The sequence below is a fragment of the Pelobates fuscus genome, chromosome 5 (genome assembly GCF_036172605.1).
Source record: "Pelobates fuscus isolate aPelFus1 chromosome 5, aPelFus1.pri, whole genome shotgun sequence".
NCBI classification, from domain to species: domain Eukaryota; kingdom Metazoa; phylum Chordata; class Amphibia; order Anura; family Pelobatidae; genus Pelobates; species Pelobates fuscus.
In genome coordinates this window covers 154332858-154357139 of record NC_086321.1, presented here as the reverse complement: position 1 = coordinate 154357139, position 24282 = coordinate 154332858, and the positions used below count along the sequence as shown (strand labels likewise).

At 48.7% G+C, this 24282-nt stretch overlaps 1 protein-coding gene across 1 annotated transcript in view; it reads left to right on the top strand.

Annotated features, from left to right (window-relative positions):
- The window catches only part of LOC134611038 (serotransferrin-like), a 119691-nt gene that overhangs the window by 17818 nt on the left and 77591 nt on the right, over positions 1–24282 (top strand). Inside the window, exons 4-7 of the mRNA XM_063454545.1 lie at positions 6988–7164; positions 8085–8247; positions 10023–10087; positions 10286–10443. Coding sequence (XP_063310615.1) covers positions 6988–7164; positions 8085–8247; positions 10023–10087; positions 10286–10443 — 563 coding nt within the window. The remainder of the gene's footprint in view (positions 1–6987; positions 7165–8084; positions 8248–10022; positions 10088–10285; positions 10444–24282) is intronic.

The window sequence follows — 24282 nt, the reverse complement described above, 5'->3', positions numbered from 1 at the left end:
GCCGTATGTCCAGTGTAATCCCAGTGCGCCCGTGAAGTTCCGACCGGGGGCGAGAAGGGAGTTGGCAGGGTGCCCCAAGATGCTGCAAGCCTGCAACAGTCTAGTGGCGCGAAGGTGGTAGGATATAATCCGCATCTGGTTGCATATTGTTAAGGGCTCTAAAGTACCCAAGGGCCGAGACTCGGGGTGGTTGCTCTATAATTTGTGGGTTTAAACATGATGCTCTGTTAGCGGAGGAGGTGATTCTAGGATCTGCCATTCCCTGCCCTCGCAACTCACCAGGAGTTCAGGCCCGTGAGCAACCCACCCTGTTGTATGGCCCTTTGTATGGGGCTACTTATAGATTGCCCTGTATTCCCATGGTCATGCCCAATAAGTGGCCTACAGCTGTTCAGGTTGTGGGACTAGCCTCGATGGGAGTCATTTGGTGATCTCAGGAGATGTATTTGGGCTGGCTGTGGTTGCCTTCTAACTAAGAGGCAGGGAGACTCCCCTGTGGGAAGTTAAGTACATTCTAGTGCAGCACTGTGTATTCAATCCCGCCCTGTGCGTGTTGCCCGGCCTTGTGTCACGCCACCCGGCGTAAATAATATCATAGGTATTGTGAATTTGTATAGGATTCCCCATTGTGGGGAGTACTTATGCATTCCAGTAGGGTGTAAGCTTAACAGGGATGGTTCAACTTGGTCGTTGCACTATGGTTCTAAGTTCAGCTTATAAAGTGACACAATCATGTCAAGTGTAACAGTTGACTATGGCATAAGAAAGAAAAAAAAAGGAGAAATAAAGCAAATAGGCTGATTTTGTCCATGTGTTGTGCGCGGAGTATTGCGTCAGTACATTTATACTTGAAATCTTTAGCGCGCTTCTTTTGCGGCAGGGGCTTTACTCCACTCCAGCTGTATGCGACCAGATGGCGATGTGCTGGGTGCAGGTCTGTGCTCTGTGAACCCCCAAAACTGCAGTATACGAAGACCTTCCTCAGGCAATGTTATGACATGTGTAGCTCCGTCTTTCGTCACCAGCATCTTGGTTGGAAATCCCCATCGGAATCTAAGTCCATGCACTCGCAGTGCATCAGCAACCTGAGAGAAATCTTTTCTCCTTCTTAGAGTAGAGGCAGAGAGTTCTGCAAATAATTTCACTAGGAAAGTGTTTCGGTGGTTTACTCCTGCTCCGGCTCGCCCGAAGAATATGCTTCTTGACATGGTAATAATGTGCCCGCATCAGCACGTCTTGTGGAGCAGTGTCAGGTAAAAACCTTGGTCGTGGTAGTCGGTGTCTATGAGTAGCATGTCCACCGGTATTTCTGGGACATGTGCTTGGAGGAGGCCTCTGACATAGGCCTGCAGGTTGTCAGGCAGTATCATTTCCGGAATCCCTCTGATGTGCAGATTGTGCAAAATGGAGACAGGAAATGACGTCAATCAGGCGGCGCAGCCTGATTGACGTAATTTCCTGTTTCCCGGCAGCATCAGTGGAGGGAGCAGTGCTGGAAAAGCACGTAACTCAGTGCTCCCTCGTGCCCACACCCCCTTACAGCAGCAGGAAGGAATTGGTAGCCTGGGTGGACTTCAAACCCCCACGTGCACCAACAAATTTTTTAAAACATTATTTATGTGATGGGAGGGAGAGGAGGATATACTGGGGGAAGGGGGATATGCTGGGCTAGTGAGGGGAAGATGCTGAGGGGAGAGAAGAGGAAAATCTGGGGGAGAGAAGAGGAGATGCTGCGGGGAAAGAGAAGAGGAGAAGAGTAGGAGATGCTGGGGGGAGAGGAGGAGGAGATGCTGGGGTGAGAAAGGGAGAGGAGGAGGAGAATCTATGGGAGAGGAAGAGGAGAATCTGGGGGAGAGAAGATGATAATCTGGGGGAGAGGAGGAGATGTTAGGGGAGAGGAGGTGGAGATGCTGGGGGAGAGGAGGAGATGCTGGGGGGAGAAAGGGAAAGGAAGAGGAGAATCTGTGGGAGAGGAAGAGAAGAATCTGGGGGAGAGAAGATGATAATCTGGGGTAGAGAAGAGATGCTGGGGGGAGAGGAGGAGATGTTAGGGGAGAGGAGGTGGAGATGCTGGGGGAGAGGAGGAGGAGAAGGAGATGATGGGGGGAGAGGGGGATATGCTGTGTGTAGAGAAGGGAAGATGCTGGGGGGAGAAAAGAGAAGAATTAGTTCGGACAACTGCAGTGGCGTACACACAACCCATGGGGCCCCGGTGCGAAAACTGATCCGTGGGCCCCCCCCCCCCCCCGCGCGGGCTGGGGCCGCAACACATGGCGGCGGGCACCTGGTAGCAGGGCTGCGACCCGTGCGACCGCGGTATGTACGCCAGTGCATGCATAAACACATACACTTAAAGGACCACTACAGACACCCAGATCAAATCAGCTCAATGAAGTGGTCTGGGTGCCAGGTCTCTCTAGTTTTAACCCTGCAGCTGAAAACATAGCAGTTCAGAGAAACTGCTATGTTTCACTGAGTGTTAATCCAGCCTCTAGTGGCTGTCTCATTGACAGCCGCTAGAGGATTTTCTGCGATTCTCACTGTGAAAATCACAGTGAGAAGACGCTGAACGTCCATAGGAAAGCATTGAGTAATGCTTTCCTATGGGCGGTTTGAATGCGCGCGTGGCTCTTGCCACACATGTGCATTCGGAGCTGAGAGGCGGATCGGGACGGAGAGATCCCCAGCGCCAAGGGAGCCCGGCGCTGGAGAAAGGTAAGTGCTTTAGACACACACACACACACACACTCTCATGAACAGACTCACACATTTACTGACAGACAGATGCACACAAACATACTCAGTAACAGACACACACACTAACACACTCACTAACACACACTCACTAACACACACTCACTAACACACACACTAACACACACACACTAACACACACACACTAACACACACACACTAACACACACACTAACACACACACTAACACACTAACACACTCACTAACACACACACTAACACACTCACTCTAACACACTCACACTAACACACTCACACTAACACACTCACACTAACACACTCACACTAACACACTCACACTAACACACACACACACACTCACACTAACACACTCACACTAACACACTCACACTAACACACTCACACTAACACACTCACTAACACACTCACTAACACACACACACACACACACACACTCACTAACACACACACACACACTCACTAACACACACACACACACACTCACTAACACACACACACACACTCACTAACACACACACACACACACTCACTAACACAATCACTCACACTAACACAATCACTCACACTAACACAATCACTAACACTAACACACTCACTAACACACTCACACTAACACAATCACTCACACTAACACAATCACACGTTTTGTTTTTTTTTGTTTTAAATTTAATCCCCCCAGCCTCCTTACCTGTGTGAGAGCTGGGGGGATTCCCTGGGGTCCAGTGGTGTTGCTGGCCCTGCTGTCACCCGGCTGGCTGGCGGGCGCGCGAGGGAGCACTGTCCCCTGGGTGCTTCCTCTTCAGCTCCCTCGCGCGCCGCGTACTGATGCCGGAGCCGGAAGATGACGTCATCTTCCGGCTCCGGCATCAGTGCGGTGCGCGAGGGAGCTGAAGAGGAAGCACTCAGAGGAGAGTGCTCCCTCGCGCGCCCGCCAGCCAGCTGGGTGACAGCAGGGCCAGCCTCGGGGGGCCCGGAGGTGGCCGGCTCCTGGGCCCCCCAGCAGAAGAGGCTGGCCCTGTGGGTACATACCTGGGTCGCAGGGCGGCCGGGCCCCCTGGTGGGCCGGGCCCGTTCGCAGCCGCGACCCCTGCGACCCCGGTATGTACGCCACTGGACAACTGTATGAGTTGTTTTTTCTAAACTTTTTTTTTTTATATAATTCTTTATTTTTGTGTGCATATGATTAACAGACAGTTGTACAATGTCCTAGCAGTGTTTGCAAGACAGTTTACGACAACGCATAATAGTTACAGGGCATTTGGATATACTGCACAATTTTTTAAGTGTAATGTAACGTACAGGCTACACATAACATGTCTAGATTAACTATTAAGAAAGATACTAAGCTATGCAAAGTCATAGACACGGTAATAAAAGTATTAAGGTAGGTTGTGAAACATGCTTATGTTACTGAGATATTGTATTCAAGAACTAATTTATATTAGTTAGCTAGTTAGTTAGTTAGCTAGCTCTGTGTTAAGCTACACTAAGCCGCTGTAAACTTGGCACTCAGGAAAAACTTGCACTTTTTATAATATGAATAACAGGAAAAAACATAGTTGTACAACATTTAGCAGGAATTGTTTAGCTAGTCAAGGCTGTAAGCCCAACTCATACGCTAGATCATTGTATTTGCGTGGCAGGTGTCACCATTTGGCATGGGCTAGTGATGGCAGATCAGGTGACAGTTCTGAGCTACTTCCTATCTGATGATTAAACATTGGTATTTAGGTTTGGTAGATAGTAGACATATTGTTTGTTAAGACAGAGTAGATCATGGTGATACCAAGGCATATGTCACGTTAAAAGAGGCATCGTAGAGGTACGATAGGGGACACATTAGGCAGAACCAAAAACTATACGTAAAATCAACTGTGCTAGGCTGTCTAGTAGTGAGTATGTTGGCATAAATAGGACAGTTAACTTAAAAAATCTCAGGAGTCACTTCCCCCACCACTTTAAATATGGCCTGCAATGTCCCCTGTGCCAGCATCCTCGCCGCAGTATGCTGTCAGGCACGTCAGGTCTTCGCCTTTCCTCACCCAATACCCAGTCTGTGGGGAGGTCGCTTGCCGTGCAGCCGCTCGGTCTCTCGCTTTGTGGCTTCAGTCACAGGGATCTGGGTCGTGCTGTGCCGAGCGGAGGGGAGCAGGTTTGGTGAGGCCTTTGTTGGTGCCGCTGGTATGTAGGATTCACCTTTGTGTAGTCGCCGGCAGGTACCTGCGTCTTGGAGACATCGTGCATGAGAGGGATTGCGGGTGCCCGAGGGATGTGTCGCCTTTTCCCGCCATCTCGTTGTGTGGTAAGTGATGTGCTGGCCTTTGGTTGTTGGGACCACTGAACGAGGAGTAGATAGTGCCTCGTTCCGTGGCTTGTGCACGTGATTTTCGGCTCTCAAGGGACCCGGCACTGTCTCCCACCTCTCTGAGCGTCGGATCCGATGCAGTCTGGGGGCTGCTCTGACGCTGCCAGGGGGGTTCCATGGAAGGATGCGCCGGGTGGTCGGGCGTATCCACGCTGCCACCTCCCTCATAGCCAGCCTGTAGGTTTTTCTTCGGGCTTTAAGTTGTGCCCAGAAATAAGTGCGTAGCCGGTCAATAAAATCCCCTGTGTGCTTGGGTGGCTGGATGCATGTGTGCTGGGTCCCAACCCTCGTCCGTGCCGCCATCTTGGCTGGGGCTATGGGGTCCCGTTTGTTTGATGGTTTAGTCGCTTGATCATGTGTGCTTGTGGGGGTAATCGTCCCCAGCGAGGACCGGGATGTCCCCCACCGGTCCAGAGGGGGGGGGGGGGTAGCAGGGCTGTACCGGTTTTAGGAGCTTGTCCCGAGCCAGGAGATCGGCCGCCTCCCCCGGTCCTCAGGCTCCGCTCTGGTGTAGGCCGCATGGTCAGTTTAGGATTTTCCGCGGCGCACCGGTACCGGATAGGAATCATTCTGTTCCTGATGTCGTTGTGCGTCTTGTAACGGTCCCTGTTTGCCGCTAATGTTTGTATATCGGTCGGTATCTTCGCTCTTTTGTTCAATGCTGCAGGAGCTCATAAAATGTGTGACCGGCCATGTTAGCTGTTAGGCCCCGCCCCCGTTTTTTCTAAACTTAAACCTTGGTATTCACGTTTAATTGCCGTGTTGGCACTTTAAGGAAAAAAGTTGGCATGTATTGCGGTTTGGGCTCAAAAAGGTTCACCATCACTGATCTAGACTGCTCCACATGTCATCATAAGTCTTACCAAACTGCCAAGAGTAATAGTTAAAATAAATAAAATAAAGTAGTTAATAATAGAGATGATAGTTTATTCAGAAAGAAGGCTATTATAACTGAAATAGGTTAGGCTTGCTTCACTACATATAACGTTGAGGGAAATTATATTTAATGATAACCCGTAAATAACATTAAAGCAATCCCTATGCCACCATTCCACTACTTTTCAAAAAATCTTTTACCATTAACAGATGAGTGAAAAGGTGCTCTATACCTTACATTAACAACTTATGTTTTGGCGATCGGACCATTAGCAGGTACAAGATCTAAAGAACTTGAAAAGGTTTTTCTAACAGATAACCAGCACCCAACATATTATATATGCTCTATATTAAAGCATCCACTTGAACACTTTAAAGGCCTGCTTATAAGACAATCATAAAATGTTATGATTTTGACTGTTACTGGCAGTAAAATGGTCTCTGAACTTTGGATCATGATCACGTTGATAACGGTCTTGTAAGACTAGTCTAAAGTCAGAAAATGGGTCTAGACTGCTCCATCCAATGTGTATTACTTAGTAGTAAATATGTATACAACAGAAAGGGGGAAACCGCTGTCTAAACCTATAAAAAATTAACAACTCATAGTGAAAACCATAATATGCATGTAACAGCAGACACGCTATCAGAAGCACTCACAAGTTGAAGATTATTAATGCGCATTCAGGGTGCCACCCCTAATCCTTTAGGGGGGTAGAGCATGGATCCACTGGATAACGAAATAGAGCAGGAACCAAAGTAGTTTTAGGTTTAGACAGCGGTTTCCCCCTTTCTGTTGTATAAATTTGATCTACCAGGCATCTACGCGGAAAAGTTGCAGTGGGAAGCTGTCACAAAGTTAAGTTTGTTTTTTCATATTTTTAAACACATATTATTGTATTTTGTATTTTTTTGGTACTACATTAGTAGTAAATGTGTATTTTACCAAAGAATGCTGCATTTTTAATTATAAAAATGATGTAGTAGGAATAATGGGCTTCTACTTACAGGGAGCTGTGTGTTTGCAGTGGCAGTCACCCGGCGTGGTACCTTAAATTTGCATTCCCTAAAAGGGTCCCGCTCTTGCCACAATGGAGCCCGATGGACAACAGGCTGGAATATCCCACTAGGATTCATGCTTTCCAAGAACCTCCTCTACTGGGATGAGGAGCAGCCCCTGAGTAAAGGTTAGATATTATATTGAACATGTTGGGTTAGTGTTGATTATACTTAGTAACACTTTAAAAACATGATCACTCTGGGCACCATAATGACTTCATCTCAATAAAGTCGTTCTGATGTGTGGAGGTTCTGTGTGCCATCTTACCTTGTGGGATTAAACCATTTTCAAACTCCAAAGTCCACTTGACGGCACCCATTCATTCAGCCTCTCCTCCTCTGGCCTGAGCTCCAGTACAGAAGTCTTTCCCTTGGATGTTGGTGATAGCATCAGCTGAGAGTCCATTGAGAGAATTTCTTTAGAAAAGTACATACATTTTTAAAGAATACCTCTGAATGGGTGGCCATATTCCATATCCATAGGCATCTCAGCCTATCACCAGCACCCAAAGTAAAAGGTTTCTCATTGAAGGCCAGAGGAGGAGACATAGGGTGAGACGATTGGACCTGTCAAAAGGACTTTGAAGTTAAACCATTCACAAATAATTCAGCCCCGTTGGGGCACCCAAGACCTCCAGACACTGTAACAACTTCCTTGAATTGAAGTTGTTATGGTGACCGAAGTGATTCTTCAACTTCTGATTTCGGAATAATAAGACAGTATCTTGCCTTGTTCTTTTTGATAAAAGGAGATTTTTAAACTATTTTAGTAGTGTAGGAATAGGCTTTTATTAAGTTATTTGTACTCTCAGCCTTTGTTATGATTCTAGAACTGAGAGCTGATGTTCACCATCACCCTGTATTACGGTAAACACAATCGGGTTCCCATCTGTTCCATATTCTGACACTATCTAATTTTTGTTTTATAAATTCTGCTTTCCCAACTTTATACAAACCTCCCCCCAATATAAGGAGTCTGGGACATTTTTATTATGTTCTGTGATTCCTATTCTCCTGAATTATTTCTCTCCCTCTTTGCTCCTCTCAGCTGTTAGCAGATATTTTACTGCCAGCTGCGTTCCGGGTATTGGGATCTCATCACCCAACCTATGTGAACTTTGCATGGGATCCAAATCCTACGTACGGGACAAGAATCACTTTTGTGAGACAAGCAGCAATGAGCCCTTTTCCGATTCCGAAGGAGCATTCAGGTACAGTATATCCAGGATTTATCCTTGTAGCTGCTTAAAGGTCGCTGTGTGGCATCATCATTGGTTCTCCAGCAATTGCACTGTAACTATTTTTCTCTTAAGCAATAAAGTGAAATAAATAAGAAGTGTAAGTTTGCTTAGACTTTAATGGGGCAAAAAACAAATAATTTTTTAATTCCAAGTAACACGTATGTCAATAAATAATTACAATATACTATAATATTTCTTTCAGCCTTGTTGAATTCTCCTATTTTAGCCCACAGCTTATAAGTCAGTTCTCAAGTCACTAAAGCTTTTGTGATATTAAATTTGTTAGCATAATTACAAACGCGTATTAAGATGTGGAGAATAGAAGCAGTTTAGTTAATATACCCTGATATAAAAAAAGAGCACAAGCAGATTCAATGTCACACAAGCAGAATGAGCTTAAAGCGACACTCCAAACACCTAAAGCAGTTTAGCTTGCTGAAGTGCTTTATTTGTGAAGAGTGTGTCGTCTTTTTATTTTATTTAATAAAAAGTACAGATTTCAGTAGAAATTGGCACTTTTATAAATCAACCTTGTTACACCCTCTGGCTGCCAATCAGGCAACAGGTCATGTTACTTCCTGGTTTGTTTATCTGAGAGGAGCTAAAATCAATAGGCAGTAATTGGCCAGAGCAATTGCCTTGGAAAGACTTCTCATTGAGCTGCATTGGGAAGTCTGTGATTGGACAACCACAGAAAATCTGGGTAGGGCAAGAAGGAGAGGGATTGCAAAGGCAGCAGACAAGAGATCTGCAGCCTTTGCAAGTTATTTTAGAAATAGCTCCAGTGAAACGATTAAATGCATGTTAGGTTTAATTTTGGGAATATCTGATTAAAAGAGTTTTTTATTTGGGAAGTGGAGTGTCTCTGTAAACATGGCATGCATTGAATGGGTACTCATTTTACCAGATGTTTGTTAACTCCTCAGTTTCCAGGACAGATAAAAACATAGTTTAATGAAAGTATCAAAAATGTTTTTTTTTGTACTAATTTCCTTGTGGTTTAATTTGTGGCCAGGATTTTGTTTTCTGTTAGCCCTCCTTAAAGGGACATTCCAGGCACCAAGGCCACTTGTGCTCATTGGAGTGGTCTGGGTGCCAACTCCCACTACCCTTAATCCTGCAAATGTAATTATTGCAGTTTTTTATAAACTGCAATAATTACCTTGCAGGGTTAACTCCTCCTCTAGTGGCTGTCTACTAGACAGCCACTAGAAGTCACTTCCTGATTTATAGCAAGGATTTTCCTTGCTAGAGCGTCGCTGGACGTCCTCATGCTGTGTGAGGACCTCCAGCGTCGCTCATTTCCCCATAGGAAAGCTTTTTCAATGCTTTCCTATGGGGAGCGCTAATGCGCATTAGGTCTCCTCGGCCAGTGGGCGGGATCAGTCTCGCCCACCGGCCTACGGAATCATAGGGAGGAGCGGCGCGGAGGAGGAGGCAGCACCGAGGGACTTCGCCGCTGCCTCAGGTAAGTGACTGAAGGGGTTTTCACCCCTTCAGTAACTGGGGATTGGGTGGTGGGAGGGAGAGGAACCCTCCAGTGCCAGGAAAACGGATTGTTTTCCTGGCACTGGAGTTTCCCTTTAAGTGAATAGCAGACAAACATTTCTGTGTCGGACTGTTGTTATCATTAAATATGATTTTTTTTTAATGATTTTTATTATAAATGCCTGGAAAACCGGTTAGCTTACAGAAAAGCGACATTTGTATCATTAGCAATGACAGCTCCATCTTTTCCTGTCTAGGTGTTTGCAGAGTGGTTCAGGAGATGTGGCATTCATTGATCACTTGGCTATAATGAGAGCAACAGGTAAGCTGTCAGTTATGTTTCATTCTGTATCCCATACCTTTTATCTCACAACAGTGACCAGTATGGACATTATTATTATTATCGCCATTTATATAGCGCCAACCGATTCTGTAGCGCTTTACAATATTATGAGAGGGGGGATTTAACTATAAATAGGACAATTACAAGAAAACTTACATATTGTCTTTATATTATCAGATGCAGAATTGCAAGAATATGAACTTCTTTGTCCAGACGGTTCTACGGCTCCTCTGACTTCCTTCAAGATTTGTAACCTTGGACAAGGCCCGAACAAAGCTATAGTAACACGAGGTCTCATGCGTAGGATCACAAAGCGATTTCTCACTCTGATACAGGTAAAATATTACACTTATGCGTACCTTATTTGCATCTCTCTATCATAGGTCGTGTACTAATTAAATTTTGCCACTTGCATGCATTTAAGTATTTTTTTATTGGGGCTATATCTAAAAACAGCTTGCAAAACCTACAGTTCTCTTTTATGAAATCTTTGCCAGCCCTCCGCTTCTATCTCCGCCCAGACTTTCTGTGGCTGTCCAATCTCAGACATTCCACTGCAGCTCAGTGAGAAGTCTTTGCAAGGCAGGTGCTCTGACCAATTTCTGCCTCTTGAGTTTAGCCCCACTGAGCTTATGAAAACCAGGAAGTAATAGGACCAGTTGAATGACAGCCAGGGGGGTGTAACAAGGTAATATATAAAAGTGAAAATTTCTAGGGAAATCTGTACTTTTTGTAAAATGAAAAAGAGGACACATTCTTCATTATTTTTTCCACTGTGTCCTCCTCAGTGTGTCACAACAGAACATGTGCTATCTTTATTTTAGTTTCATAAACTGACAGGTGTATACAGCCTGCTTTACTGAGACGGAGTAAAAACAGGATGTGCATTGCCTAACGTTTGTTGTCTTTGCCTCAAAGGCGTTCATAGCCTGACTCTATTATAGAATATAAACAGTTTATCTGTCAGAGGGTACATTTCTTTGTCGTATTTTTTCTGCTTTCTCTTGACATGTGCACAGACGTTATTCGGCATGTGCAAAATTATAAATAAAACACAGACACCGCTTATTCTGTTGGAGTACAACGTCCACAGCTTTATTAATTATAAAATTATTTAAATTAACAATTTAGGGTCATTGTCAACAGTAATAACTCCGTTCCTCTCGATCCCAAATACCCCCGACAATGACCCTACCAAAACAATACAAACATAACAATTGATACATAACGAATAATACCTGGCCTACCAAAGAGGCCCCCAACATTTGTTTACCTGCAGGGGTGTACCCAGACACCCCTACACCCCTAGGTTCGTCGCCACCTCCGGGCTAGAACCTACCAAACACTTTAACTTCCGTCCTACTCCAGCCTAGAACTTGGCATAACACATTCATAACCCCCAAATAGCCAGTTTACCCAAGCCCTATTTCCCGCCGCTGTGACCAAACGGGAACTACCCCAAAGCATAACACAAAGGGAGGGTGGGAGGGACAATTCACAGGTAAGGGCAGCTCAGATTAAGATGGCCTCAACCTAAAATGGCCGCTATTTAAACTAACCCTCTCCTCCCCACACTAGCTAGGCCCACCCCCTGAACTCCAGTTCACCTGCCAACTTTCTGGCCCTGTCAAGGCCCACTCCCCCCCTGCGTTGCTCCGTGGGCTACATGACATGTGCACAGACGTTATTCGGCATGTGCAAAATTATAAATAAAACACAGACACCGCTTATTCTGTTGGAGTACAACGTCCACAGCTTTATTAATTATAAAATTATTTAAATTAACAATTTAGGGTCATTGTCAACAGTAATAACTCCGTTCCTCTCGATCCCAAATACCCCCGACAATGACCCTACCAAAACAATACAAACATAACAATTGATACATAACGAATAATACCTGGCCTACCAAAGAGGCCCCCAACATTTGTTTACCTGCAGGGGTGTACCCAGACACCCCTACACCCCTAGGTTCGTCGCCACCTCCGGGCTAGAACCTACCAAACACTTTAACTTCCGTCCTACTCCAGCCTAGAACTTGGCATAACACATTCATAACCCCCAAATAGCCAGTTTACCCAAGCCCTATTTCCGCCACAGCACATGACTTGACCCCTTAAGCTCATGTGCGACCCCCACCACACATAAATAGGGCCTGCGCAATCCCCTCTTGCAAGCCTAAGTTGAATAAGTCGCAACCTACATCAGAAAGGTGCACACCGTCCGACCTAAAGTAACCAGGTAACATCTCCTCCAGTTCCCTGTGCCGTACCACTACGCCCCCCACTCTCCGAACAAAACTAGCCATGATCTTATTGATCTTACCCCTGGATCGTGCTACCGCGGCCGTGTCCCTGGCGTGTCTCCACCTGCACCGAGGCACCATCTCCGACCACACCACTGTCACGCCAGGGACCAGGTCCCGCAGCCGATCCACATCTCGCTTCATTTGCCTTACCAAGCCGCGCAGCGGCACCAGACCCAGGTCATTACCCCCACCGTGGATCACCACCACGTCTGGCAATGCCCGACCCGTCACCTTGCGAAAAAGTTCCCCACTGACGCTCCGCCAGTCGAAGCCCCGATACCCAAACCAGTATATTTCCACTTGCTCCAAAGGAAAGCCCAGCTGTATCCCATTCTTTCGACTGCAGCTCTCTTCTGAGCCCAATAGACGTAAGAATGACCAATTATCCATGCCGTCCAACCTAGGAGAGACAAAAAACAACAGTAAGTATCACCCCTGCAGCCCAGCTGCACCCCCACATTGTTATGTTCACACCAACCTGTCTGGGCGTACATACGATCGAAACCGCATTGATTCCCAACGACCGATACGCTTGATCCGCTCGTTCCCCAAACCCAGCCGTGCGGCTTCCGTGGCCGCCCCAATGCGGAAGGAGTGCGTTCCGAATTGTAAGGGATCTAACCCCATCCCCTTTAACCCCAACCGAAAAATCTTAGTAAATTGGAAGCGCGACAGCGCTGAACCATCCGCATGCACTAAGAAGCAACCCTTGACTTCCGGCCTTAACTCCATGAACCTGGCCCCGCAGGCCACTGGGCACACACCCGATCCCGGCAACGCACCCAGTGTAACCGCACAACCTTTCCCAAAGACATCCGTCTTGGAACGGGCCAACCGTATCCGCACCCTGTCCGAACACACCGCTACGTCCTCCAATCTCAGTCCCCCATTACCCGCCTTGCTTGCACTGACCAATTCCCCAATCCTAAAAGCCCCGAAAAAGGCCCATACAAACGCCGTTGAAAACAGAGCCACCTCGTGCCCCGAAAAACATATGTCCGGTAACCGCTCCACCAAACCTTGTAGAACCTGAAATGAAACCGGCCTCCTCTCATCCCGAACCTTCTTACCTTTCCGAAAGCCCCGCACCGCCTGTCTTAACAGGAAATGTTTTGTCACATCCACCCAACCATTGAATTTAAAGAGAAACGCCAGGGCCGCGAGGTGCCTATCCACCATGGAGGGGGAGGAATGCTCAGCAAACAAACGGCACAGAATCCATAACAATACATCCAACCGGCTAGATGCGGAGACATCCGAGCCTAACAGAAGCACCGTCTCATCCCAAACCCGCCAAACCTTAGCGTAAGAAGACCATGTGCCCGGGGCCAGCGAATGTTTTATGTACTCCCCAAGCAGGATGTCGCGAGCTGCCACATCTCCTCCGGGCAAGCGTGTCCCGAGTCCTGCGCCTCCGGTGCCGCCTCCCGAAAGCGATCCCACTGAAAACGAGACAACGCGTCAGCCACAACGTTTTCCAAACCCGGAATATGCTTAGCCCTGAACACAATGTTAAATGACATGCATAACAACACCAACTGTCTTAGCAATCGAACAACCGGCAACGAGGACGCAGACAAGCCATTAATGGCCTGCACCACTGCCATATTATCCGAATAAAATACTACTTTCTTGTTAGCAAGGACCCCACCCCACAGCGCCACCGCCACCACCACCGGAAAGAACTCCAGAAATGCCAGGTTCCTAATCAGCGGGCTCGACCTCCAAGCCACCGGCCACTCCTCCGCGCACCACCGACCCGCGAAAAAGGCCCCAAACACTACGCTACCCGAAGCGTCCGTGAACAGTCTCACATCCTCCGAGGACCCCACCGGAACCCGGAAAAACACCCGACCATTAAAATCCCGCAGAAAGCGCGCCCACACCTTTAAGTCAGCCCTCATCTCAGCTGAAACTCTCACGTAGTGCGACGGCCGCTTCACCCCGCTCGTTGCGTGAGCCAGCAGCCGGCAAAAAACTCTCCCCATGGGAATCACCCGACAAGCGAAGTTAAGGCTCCCTATCAACGACTGCAAACCCCTCAACGTCACCTTCCTCGCCTTTGCCACCGCATCCACCGATTCCCGCAGGGCGTGCAGTTTGTCAAGCGGCAACCTGCACTCCCCACGCACCGAGTCAATTTCCAGCCCTAGGAAACTGAGGCACGTTACCGGTCCCACCGTTTTATCTGCCGCCAACGGCACCCCAAACTTATGTGCTACCCACTGGAACACTTTCAGTATCTGCCCACAACGCCCCGTCCCTGCCGGGCCGACACACAAGAAGTCGTCCAGGTAGTGTACCACCGCACCCCCGGCCGACTCCTTCCGGACCACCCACTCCAGGAACGTGCTGAACTTTTCAAAGTATGCGCAAGATATAGCGCAACCCATAGGCAAACAGAGATCCACAAAAAACTCCCCGTCGAAGTAGCAACCAAGTAAATGATGACAATCCGGGTGAATGGGAAGCAATCTAAACGCCGCCTCCACATCCACCTTAGCCATCAATGCCCCGCGCCCCGCCCTCCGCACCAACTCAACAGCATTGTCAAATGATGTATAGGAGACAGAGCACAATGTCGCGTCGATATCATCATTCACCGACGCCCCAGCCGGGTACGATAAGTGATGTATCAAACGGAACTTACCCACATCCTTCTTAGGGACCACTCCTAGCGGTGACACTCTCAAACCCGGCATGGGCGAAGCCGCGAACGGGCCTGCCATCCTCCCCAAACTCACCTCCTTCTGCAACTTCTCCCTAACCACCCCCGGATGATCCAGCACCGATTTGAGATTCCCGCAAAGCACACCCGGACCCCTGTCCTGGAACGGAATCACAAAACCGTTCGTGAACCCGTCCCACAAAAAACTGGCGACTTCCCGGTTAGCGTATTGCCTTAGCCACGGCAACATCGCGTCTACCTTCACCGGAGATGCCCCCCGCCGCAGAAACAGGGGCTGCCGCGCCAGGGCCCCCCCCTCCAGTGCCAGCTTTCCCTTTCTTGAAGCATCTGGAGGGGCCATGATTGCCGCCACAGCCGGAGCACTCATGTTTGAATCTACAGGACGCTCCCCACTTGCACTGCCCCTCGTTGAAGAGCCAGCACAACCCCTTCTTCTGTCCCGCCGACGCGCCACCACTAGGGCCCGCGCCGGCTGTCCCGAGAAAGGGGGCACTCTTTTGGGCCATCATCAACCTCATCCACAAAGGCAGGTCCATCTGGTCCCACCGCATGGCCGGATTCGCCGCTAGGCGCTGCCTAAACTGCTCATCATACCTCCACCAAGCGAGTCCCCCGTAGGTCCTGTATGCATCCCCAATGCCGTCCAGATAGCAAAAAAGCTGTGAGCACCGTTCCGGGTTCTTTTCCCCGATCACGCTTGCCAGTATACAGAAGGCACGCAGCCAGTTACCGAATGTCTTAGGTATTTTTCGATACTTACGCCGTTTCTCCTCTTCCTCCTTTTTTGCGTCCTTCTTGTCTTCCTCCTTTAAATCTAAAAACTCCTCTAAGGGAAGAAGAGAAAATATTTTGACAAATTCCCCTTTTCCTATCCTCTCCTTAACTTCAGCCTTCAAATGACAGCCCAACGGTCCTGCGAAGGACACGTGTACATTCTGTCTAGCTGCCTCCGAAATATCACCGCGGTCCTCCAGAGCACCCGCACAGTCGACCTTCCCAGTATCCGCATCCGCGGCGCCCCCTCTCGCGCCCCCCGCCGTCGTCGCCACGGGACCCCCTCCCACACCCAAGTCGCTATCCGCTGCCCACACCTTCCCGAAGTGCCCAGGGGACCCAGCCTCCCCCGACCATGACCCCAAAAGTGATTGTAAGCATCCTAACAAACTCCCAGAATGAGGTGTAGATGTCAACTCACCACCCACTCCCCGGACCTCGGATGGCCGCGGGGGTACCGTCCTTTCGGCCGCCTCGACTGGCTCCGAAGCGTCCAGGGGACGCCGTTTCCTGCCCGCCCTGCTGCGATCCAATCTTGTAGGCGACACACTTCGTGACCTGTAATGAGAAGGTGACCTGGGTAGTCTGTTCATATTGAGCCTCACCCGTCCGTCACATCTGTCTCCTGTCCCGTCACGACCAGACCCCGTCCCCCGCTTGGCCTGGGACCCACGGTCGCTCCTAGTCCCACTCCGCCTGGAAACAACACTGTCTTTCGACCCTGACTCGCTGCGCCGGTACCTCCTCCATCCGTCCCTAGTGGTGGACCTCCTCCTCCTATCCCTACTCCTCGAATTACTCCTGTCCTTGGACCTGCCCGGCTCCGAAGATCGTCCTGAACTGCCATATCCATCCCTCCCGCTGCTTGGCGTGGCTCTATCTGCCCTCTTCGTGGGTCTTGCCCTGCGCCGTTGAACCTGGGAGCGACCTGAGAAGGCCTCCCGCGCATCACACCCCCGGGGGTCCCCGTCTGCATGGCCCTTCCTCTGGCTCCGACTATCCCGCCTCGCGCTGTCCTTCCCGGTCACCATCTCCCTTACTCCCCTTCCAACACTCCGCTCCTGGCTGTAGTCCCTCTGCACCTCTGACCTGCCGCTGGGCTGGGGCACACTCCCACTCCTCTGGCTCCCTTCCTCCCCGGAATCCACTGCTGAGGACCTAACCCCTGACAGGGCTGACTTGCTTGTCGAGCTGCCCGCCTGGACCCCACCACCTCCATGTGAGCCCGCTGTCATGGTCCTCCCCGATCCCCTGACACCCCCCTGCCCCTCAGTGTTGCCCCCAGGGGGCGACTCACCGGGACGCCGGGACACCAGCACTGCTCCTCTTCCGATCCTCTGCTCAGCCTCCTTGCCCTGGGCACCAGCAACATCCAGGGGTGTCCTTTCTTCCGCCCGACGGCAGAGGGCGCTCTGGGCTAGAGGCCCCTTCCCGGCCTTCCGTCGCACCTGACCGGCAACGTGACGACCATGCAGCACCGGCCGCCGTTCCGAGCCTCCCCGGCTTCCAGACCCACCAGCCACCTCACGCTCCCTGACCGCAGGGCTCTTCTTCCTCCGCGCCGCCGGCACCGCACCCGGACTGAGCCGCTGGGGCGGTCTCGCCCGCCTGACAGGCCTCTTCTCCGCCGCACCGACGGGGGGAGCAGACGTGCTCGGAACCCCCAGCTGCTCCTGTAACCATCCGAAGCCTCTCTCCTGCACCAACGATCGGACTCCAGCCATGATTTCTTCGGCGGACGCCATGACCTGCAGTAAAAGACAAAGAAGAAGAGCTACTCTGACCTGTAACAATTCACAGGTAAGGGCAGCTCAGATTAAGATGGCCTCAACCTAAAATGGCCGCTATTTAAACTAACCCTCTCCTCCCCACACTAGCTAGGCCCACCCCCTGAACTCCAGTTCACCTGCCAACTTTCTGGCCCTGTCAAGGCCCACTCCCCCCCTGCGTTGCTCCGTGGGCTACAGTCACAAGGTGCTCAAATATTCTACTCTTTGTTTGACGATTTCCTTTGTTGGTATTATATTTTAGCAGTTGCTACATTCATATTGCATATGTTTAGTGGAGGATTGGTGTCCATTCATAACTGCCCATGTGTTCTATAACAAAGTTCCAGTAATTGTTCTTTAGATGATCTATAACATTCTTTTAGATATCAGTATTCAATTTCCCTTTCCATAATTTACTCAGTCACATAATTTAATGAAAGTATTTTAAAAAAAAAAAAAAAAAAAAAAAAAAGCACCCTAATCTTGCTTAAAGGACCACGTTTTCCTGGCACTATAGTGCCCTGAGGGTGCCTCCAAATTCATGGCCCCCCTCCCGCAGGGCTGAAGGGGGAGGAAGGGGGTTAATCACTTACCTTTCTCCAGCGCCGGGCTCCCTCGGCGCTGGGGACTCTCCTCCTCCTTCGGCCGTCATCGGCTGAATGCGCATGCGCAGCAAGAGCCACACGCGCATTCAGCCAGTCCATAGGAAAGCATTCTCAATGCTTTCCTATGTACACTGGCGTCTTCTCACTGTGAAAAGCACAACGAGAAGCGTGGAAACGCCTCTAGCGGCTGTCAATGAGACAGCCACTAGAGGCTGGATTAACGCCAAATGTAAACATAGCAGTTTCCCCTGCTGTTGAGCCCTGTTCCCCCCCCTCTGGACCGGTGGGGGTTATCCTGGTCCCCACTGGCACATTCTTGTGGACCCCTATAGATCGCCTTAACACCCAAGCGATACACGAGGCTGTAACCTACTACCCAAGATGGCCGTTGTACCGCAGACTACACAGCCCTTCCCACAAGCAATTACCTATGCTGACCCGCTCCTGCAGGCCTTCGACATTTTGTGCGCCCAGTTCTGGGCGAAGCTGAGTACACGCACGCTCACCACTCTACCTACTAGCCCAGGCGAACTCCCCCGGCTCGGGTCCGCGGACCAGCACCACGAGGCGGGTCCATGCAAACGTGGCCAGCATGGGACATCACAAAGCGGGAGACCCAAGAACCGGCTACAGGGGGCGCAGAGCCGTCGCGTCCTGAAGGCTAGGAGAGGAAGACAGGGGCCGCGGCGGTGGCCGTGCACTGCTCCCCGCCAACGTGTCACGGCGAGCCGACCTGGAAGAGGCAAGCATTACCTGCATGGCGGGAAACCTGCCGCAACACTGGAGAGCTGGAAGCTTGTTCCTGCAGCTGCCCGGCTCAGTACCACAACATGCCGTCCACAACATAATGGACAATCACACACGATCAATTGCCTTCCACCTGCGGGTATTGGCTGAGCAGACCCAAGTAAACCTGTCGGAGATAGACTGTTCTGTGGGCCAGTAGCTTATGATCCTTGTCCTGTCTCCCCTATGAAGCTAACGTCATAGAACACTCGCTTTAAATTGCTTACATCGCTTTAAAATTCTTATGTCGGTCCTCAGAAGGGGTCAGCACTGTACATTAGCAAGCCATACATGCTTGGGTTGCGGGTTATAAACACTTACTCTATTAGGGGACACTAATGGACTGTCTATACTGATTAAGCTACCAACCCAGTGGTATTATCTCCTGTAATTACGCAACCACAGTTCTATGTTAAAGCCTTAGTATTCCTCTTTCAGTTGGTAAAAATAGCATTGTATAACTTAATTATATTTCCATTCTACGTTTCAATCCACATGTTTAAGCCTGACTAAATAAAAAAATTGTGCTTGTTATTCATGTACCCCACATGTTACACGTGGGAAAAGCCAGAGGACTGCTTTTGGGGCACCTCTTGCCAGCCTGTATTATATACTTGCACTACAAAAAAAAAGAATAAAAAAAAAAAGGAAATGGTTCAAACAGACCAAAAGGGTTCGAATAGGCAACTATTTTATCTTTTTTTCCCCATAAGTATTATGTTCCCATCAGTCATTTATTTTTTGTGGAGCTATTGCTGGAACTCTGAATCACAAATCAACTGTCCATTGTGTCATTTTTTCGTGGTTTGGCCAATTCAGGATTTGGACGACCCTCCGATCACCCCAAATTCATACGAATTGCAATTTTTCTGAAACCGAATGCAGAAGTCTGGTAGGTGACAAACAAAACTCTAGGAAACATGCAAAACATCTTGGGCAAGGTGTTCATTTTTGATGCACATTTTCCCAATCCCAAATATAAAAGAAAGTAAGGGATCCTAAGAGTAAATCCCCATCAGAATAATTCCACCTATGAATAAGCTGAGAGAATATATTTAAAATATGGCAAATAAATTATATTAAATCCAAAAATAACTAGTTTAATAAAAAATATTCTGTTAACTTTTTTATTGTACTGTAATTCTTCCATATACCTAGTTTGTTTACTGGAAATAGACAGATAGTGTAATAGCTATTGGCGCTACATATAAAGTGCAAATTATGACATGCAATATATGCATTTGACATGCAATATATGCTGCTAGTTACAACCGTGAAATCAATCACAAAAATGTAACAACAAAACTATAACACACGGGGGCGGGGCCTGACCGCCATGCTGACCGGTCACATGCGGGAGAGGCTCCTGCAGACTCAGTCTATTTCGGCTGATAATCTGGGCCAGAAGGGAACAGTACAGTACACAGGCAATTGTTGGCGCCACTGCAGACTCTGAGATTGGGAGTTTCTGTGCCCCCCAGGTTACACGGAGCTTTGGAGCCTGCGGCCTACCAGGAGAAGAGCAGGACGGCCTCTGCCCTGTTTACCTACCTTGCTGCCACACAATGGATCTCTGATACTCATCACAGGCCCCTTCCCCCCCTTTTTGGACCGGTCCCTGCTGGACGGGTTGGGGCTGATGTCAGCAAGCTTGGCTGAGATTGCCTCGAAGCCCTGGAACCAAGATGGCCGCCGCAGTAATTCCCGCTGGATCGGTTCAGCCCACCTTGGCCAAAGAGGTCTCACTACCATGCCAGCATGTCCTGGAGAGTCTGCGAGAGCTCATGACCACACTGCACATTTGACACCGGTGCCCAGCTGCTGCCTCTCGCTTACCCAAGCCTCTAGCCAAGTGGAGTGGAAGTCTCCAATGCAGCCCTATACCCTGAAGGGTGATCGCCAATGCTAAGAGCACCGATTAAGCTACCACCATCACTGCTCATTGCAGGACTGGACCTGACAGCATCTGATGTCGGCTCGTATTGCGCTCACTACGCTGACAAAGCCTGTCTGTTGGGACTTAGTCTGCAATCCCTTACAGGATGAACTGGTGGTATTGGTGGCCCGGCAATCTCTTGTGAGTGGGCGCTTTAATTAAGTGATGAGCTATTTTGGATGCCCAATTTCGCAGTATCACCCTGTTTAACCTCTCACTAGGGGGCAATCATCCAGATATATATTGTTTTGCTGATGTCACTAAGGGGTCTCATGTCCAGCGGTACCATTATTGTTTCTATCTGTTACAGGCAATCTCGTATACACTTAGCAAGTTATATTATAATCACAGTTTAGCAAGCTCTTTAGTACTCCTTACTTTATGCAGCTATTCTAGCATACTGTAGACCCTTGTACTAGAGAGGCACCAAGCATAACCAACTTATATTGCATGTCTTTATCTGGCATGACATGCGCACAGTCGTTATTCGGCTTGTGGCATTTTCCCTTAAACAACCCCCCAAAAAACACAGACACCGAATTTCTGTTGGAAATATAAAAGTCCACAGCTTTATTTTATTGTAATCAACAAACAAGATAACAAATTGGGGTCATTGCCGTATAATAATAATTTACTACCACCCCCTTCCGTACAGCATTACCCCTGGCAATGACCCCATACCATAAACAATATATAACAATATAATAACACATAATATATAACACACGGCCTACCTAGGCCCCATAACCATAACTTTCTTAACTGTAGGGGTGTACCGAGACACCCCTACACCACCAGGTTCGGAGCCACCGATGAGCTCGAACCAACAGACCACTTACAACTGTGGCCTAATTCAGCCTAACCTTAGCCTAGCCACTTGCTACTCCTCTTCCATCCCAATTACCCTAGCCCTATCCCGCCGCTGTGACCAAACGGGAACTGATACAAAACCCAGGGAGGGTGGGAGGGACAAATAACAGGTAAGTGCAGATTCTGATTAAAATGGCCACTTGCTAAAATGGCCGCTTAATATACTCCCACTTTCCCCACCCCCTATTACAACCCCTTACTAATTACCCACCCCTAAATCATTAGCTCCACCTGCCTACTCCTTGGCTCTGTCAAGGCCCATTCCCCTGACTGCGCTGATCCATGGGCTTCATTTCTCTTAGACTCGCCTGTCTGCAAGTTCTCATATAAATTTCCTAAAGATCTGTGTGACTACTCTATGTGCCATGCAATTTTTGTTAGTTTACACATGTCTCTTATCTTGTTATCAATTTAACATAAAAATGTGCAGTTTCTATGAATGCCATGCTAATAATTTATTTTATCTGTTTTCACTATGCTTGTTATAGCTGTCGTGGCATATCAAGCTTCTTTGTTCACACATGCAACATAAAAATAAAGAACTAAAAAACAAAACAAAACTATAACACACAAGGATAAAAAGGTGAAAAGCGTACTCAAAACTATTTGGTCTGTGACAGTGTACCACAAATCGTGATGTTTATCATATAAAGGTGTAAATATACCCCTTTAAGATATTTCTTGATGGTCACTACAAAAATAAAACACACAACCTCGGCCGACCGAGTGTCAGGATCGGGACAGGGATCCAACACGCAGAGTACAAACAGTAGCCAGATACGTATACCGGACCTTAGAATGGCCGGACTAACGTAAGTAGTACAGTATAGAATGGTCAAAGACAAGCCGAGGTCGAGGGTAACAGAAGACAGGTAAGCGAGAGACAAGCCGAATCAAGGGTAACAGAGATAAGCAGAGTAAGGTAAACAAGCCGGGTCAAAACCAAAAGGGATAATAGAATACACAAGCACTGAGTGACTAGAACAAGCTAGAACCACGACAGGGCAATGAGCTAATGAAAGAAGCTCTGTTAAATACCCTGTTCAGAGCAGTAACCACGCCTCCAAGGCGTCTTGATTGGTCCTGCAGCAATTGACTGACAGGTCGTTCCGGGGGAGTGTCCTGATGACTACTTCCTGCCTAGATGCTGTAAAAGGCAGTCACTCCTTCGCGGCCGGCCTAGCATGACCGGATAGACCGCGGGGAAGGGAGCCATCAGGCCGTCTGGATGGAGGAACAGCTAAGTCTCTACCTCTTTCGGAGGTAGAGACCACAGGTACCCTGACAGTACCCCCCTCTCAGATACGCCCACCGGGCGGAATGAACCGGGACGAGATGGGAAGCGAGAGTGATACGCCCTGCGGAGACGGGGAGCATGAACATCCTCCTGAGGTACCCAACTCCTCTCCTCAGGACCATATCCCTTCCAATCAACCAGATATTGTACTCTCCCCCGGGAGATTCGAGAATCAATAATAGAGTTAACCTCATACTCCTCCTGACCCTCCACCTGAACGGGGCGAGGAGGGGCTATTGTGGAGGAAAATCTGTTACATATGAGTGGTTTCAGCAATGAAACGTGAAACGAGTTCGGGATGCGTAAGGTATTAGGAAGAGCTAAACGATACGCAACTGGATTGATACGGGTCAGCACCCTGTAGGGTCCAATATAACGAGGAGCGAACTTCATGGATGACACTTTTAAACGGATGTTCCTCGTGCTCAGCCATACCCTATCACCTGGAACAAAGACCGGAGCCGCCCTTCTACGTTTATCAGCGTGTTTCTTAACCAACATAGAGTTGTGCACAAGGATTTGTCGAGTTTGATCCCACAACTTCCTCAAATTGGCAACATGAACATCAACCGACGGCACCCCCTGGGAAGGAGAATCCGAAGGAAGAATAGACGGATGAAAACCATAATTCATGAAGAAGGGGCTTGAATGAGTAGAATCGCAAACGAGATTGTTGTGTGCAAACTCCGCCCAAGGAATCAAACCGACCCAATCATCCTGGTGTTCAGAAACAAAGCATCGTAAATATTGTTCAATTTTCTGGTTGGTACGTTCAGCAGCTCCGTTAGACTGAGGATGATAGGCAGAAGAAAAGTTTAATTTAATACTAAGTTGAGAGCAGAAGGACCTCCAAAAGCGGGAAACAAATTGGGAGCCTCTGTCCGATACAATTTGAGAGGGTATCCCATGTAGGCGAAAAATCTCCTTAGCGAATATCTCTGCCAATTCGGGAGAAGATGGGAGTTTAGGCAGGGGAATGAAGTGTGCCATCTTAGTAAACCTGTCAACCACGGTGAGGATAACAGTCTGTCTTTTAGAGATAGGTAGATCGACAATAAAGTCCATGGCCAAACAGGACCATGGTTTTTCTGGAACCTCCAAGGGGTGCAGGAATCCACATGGAAGCGTATGGGGTTGTTT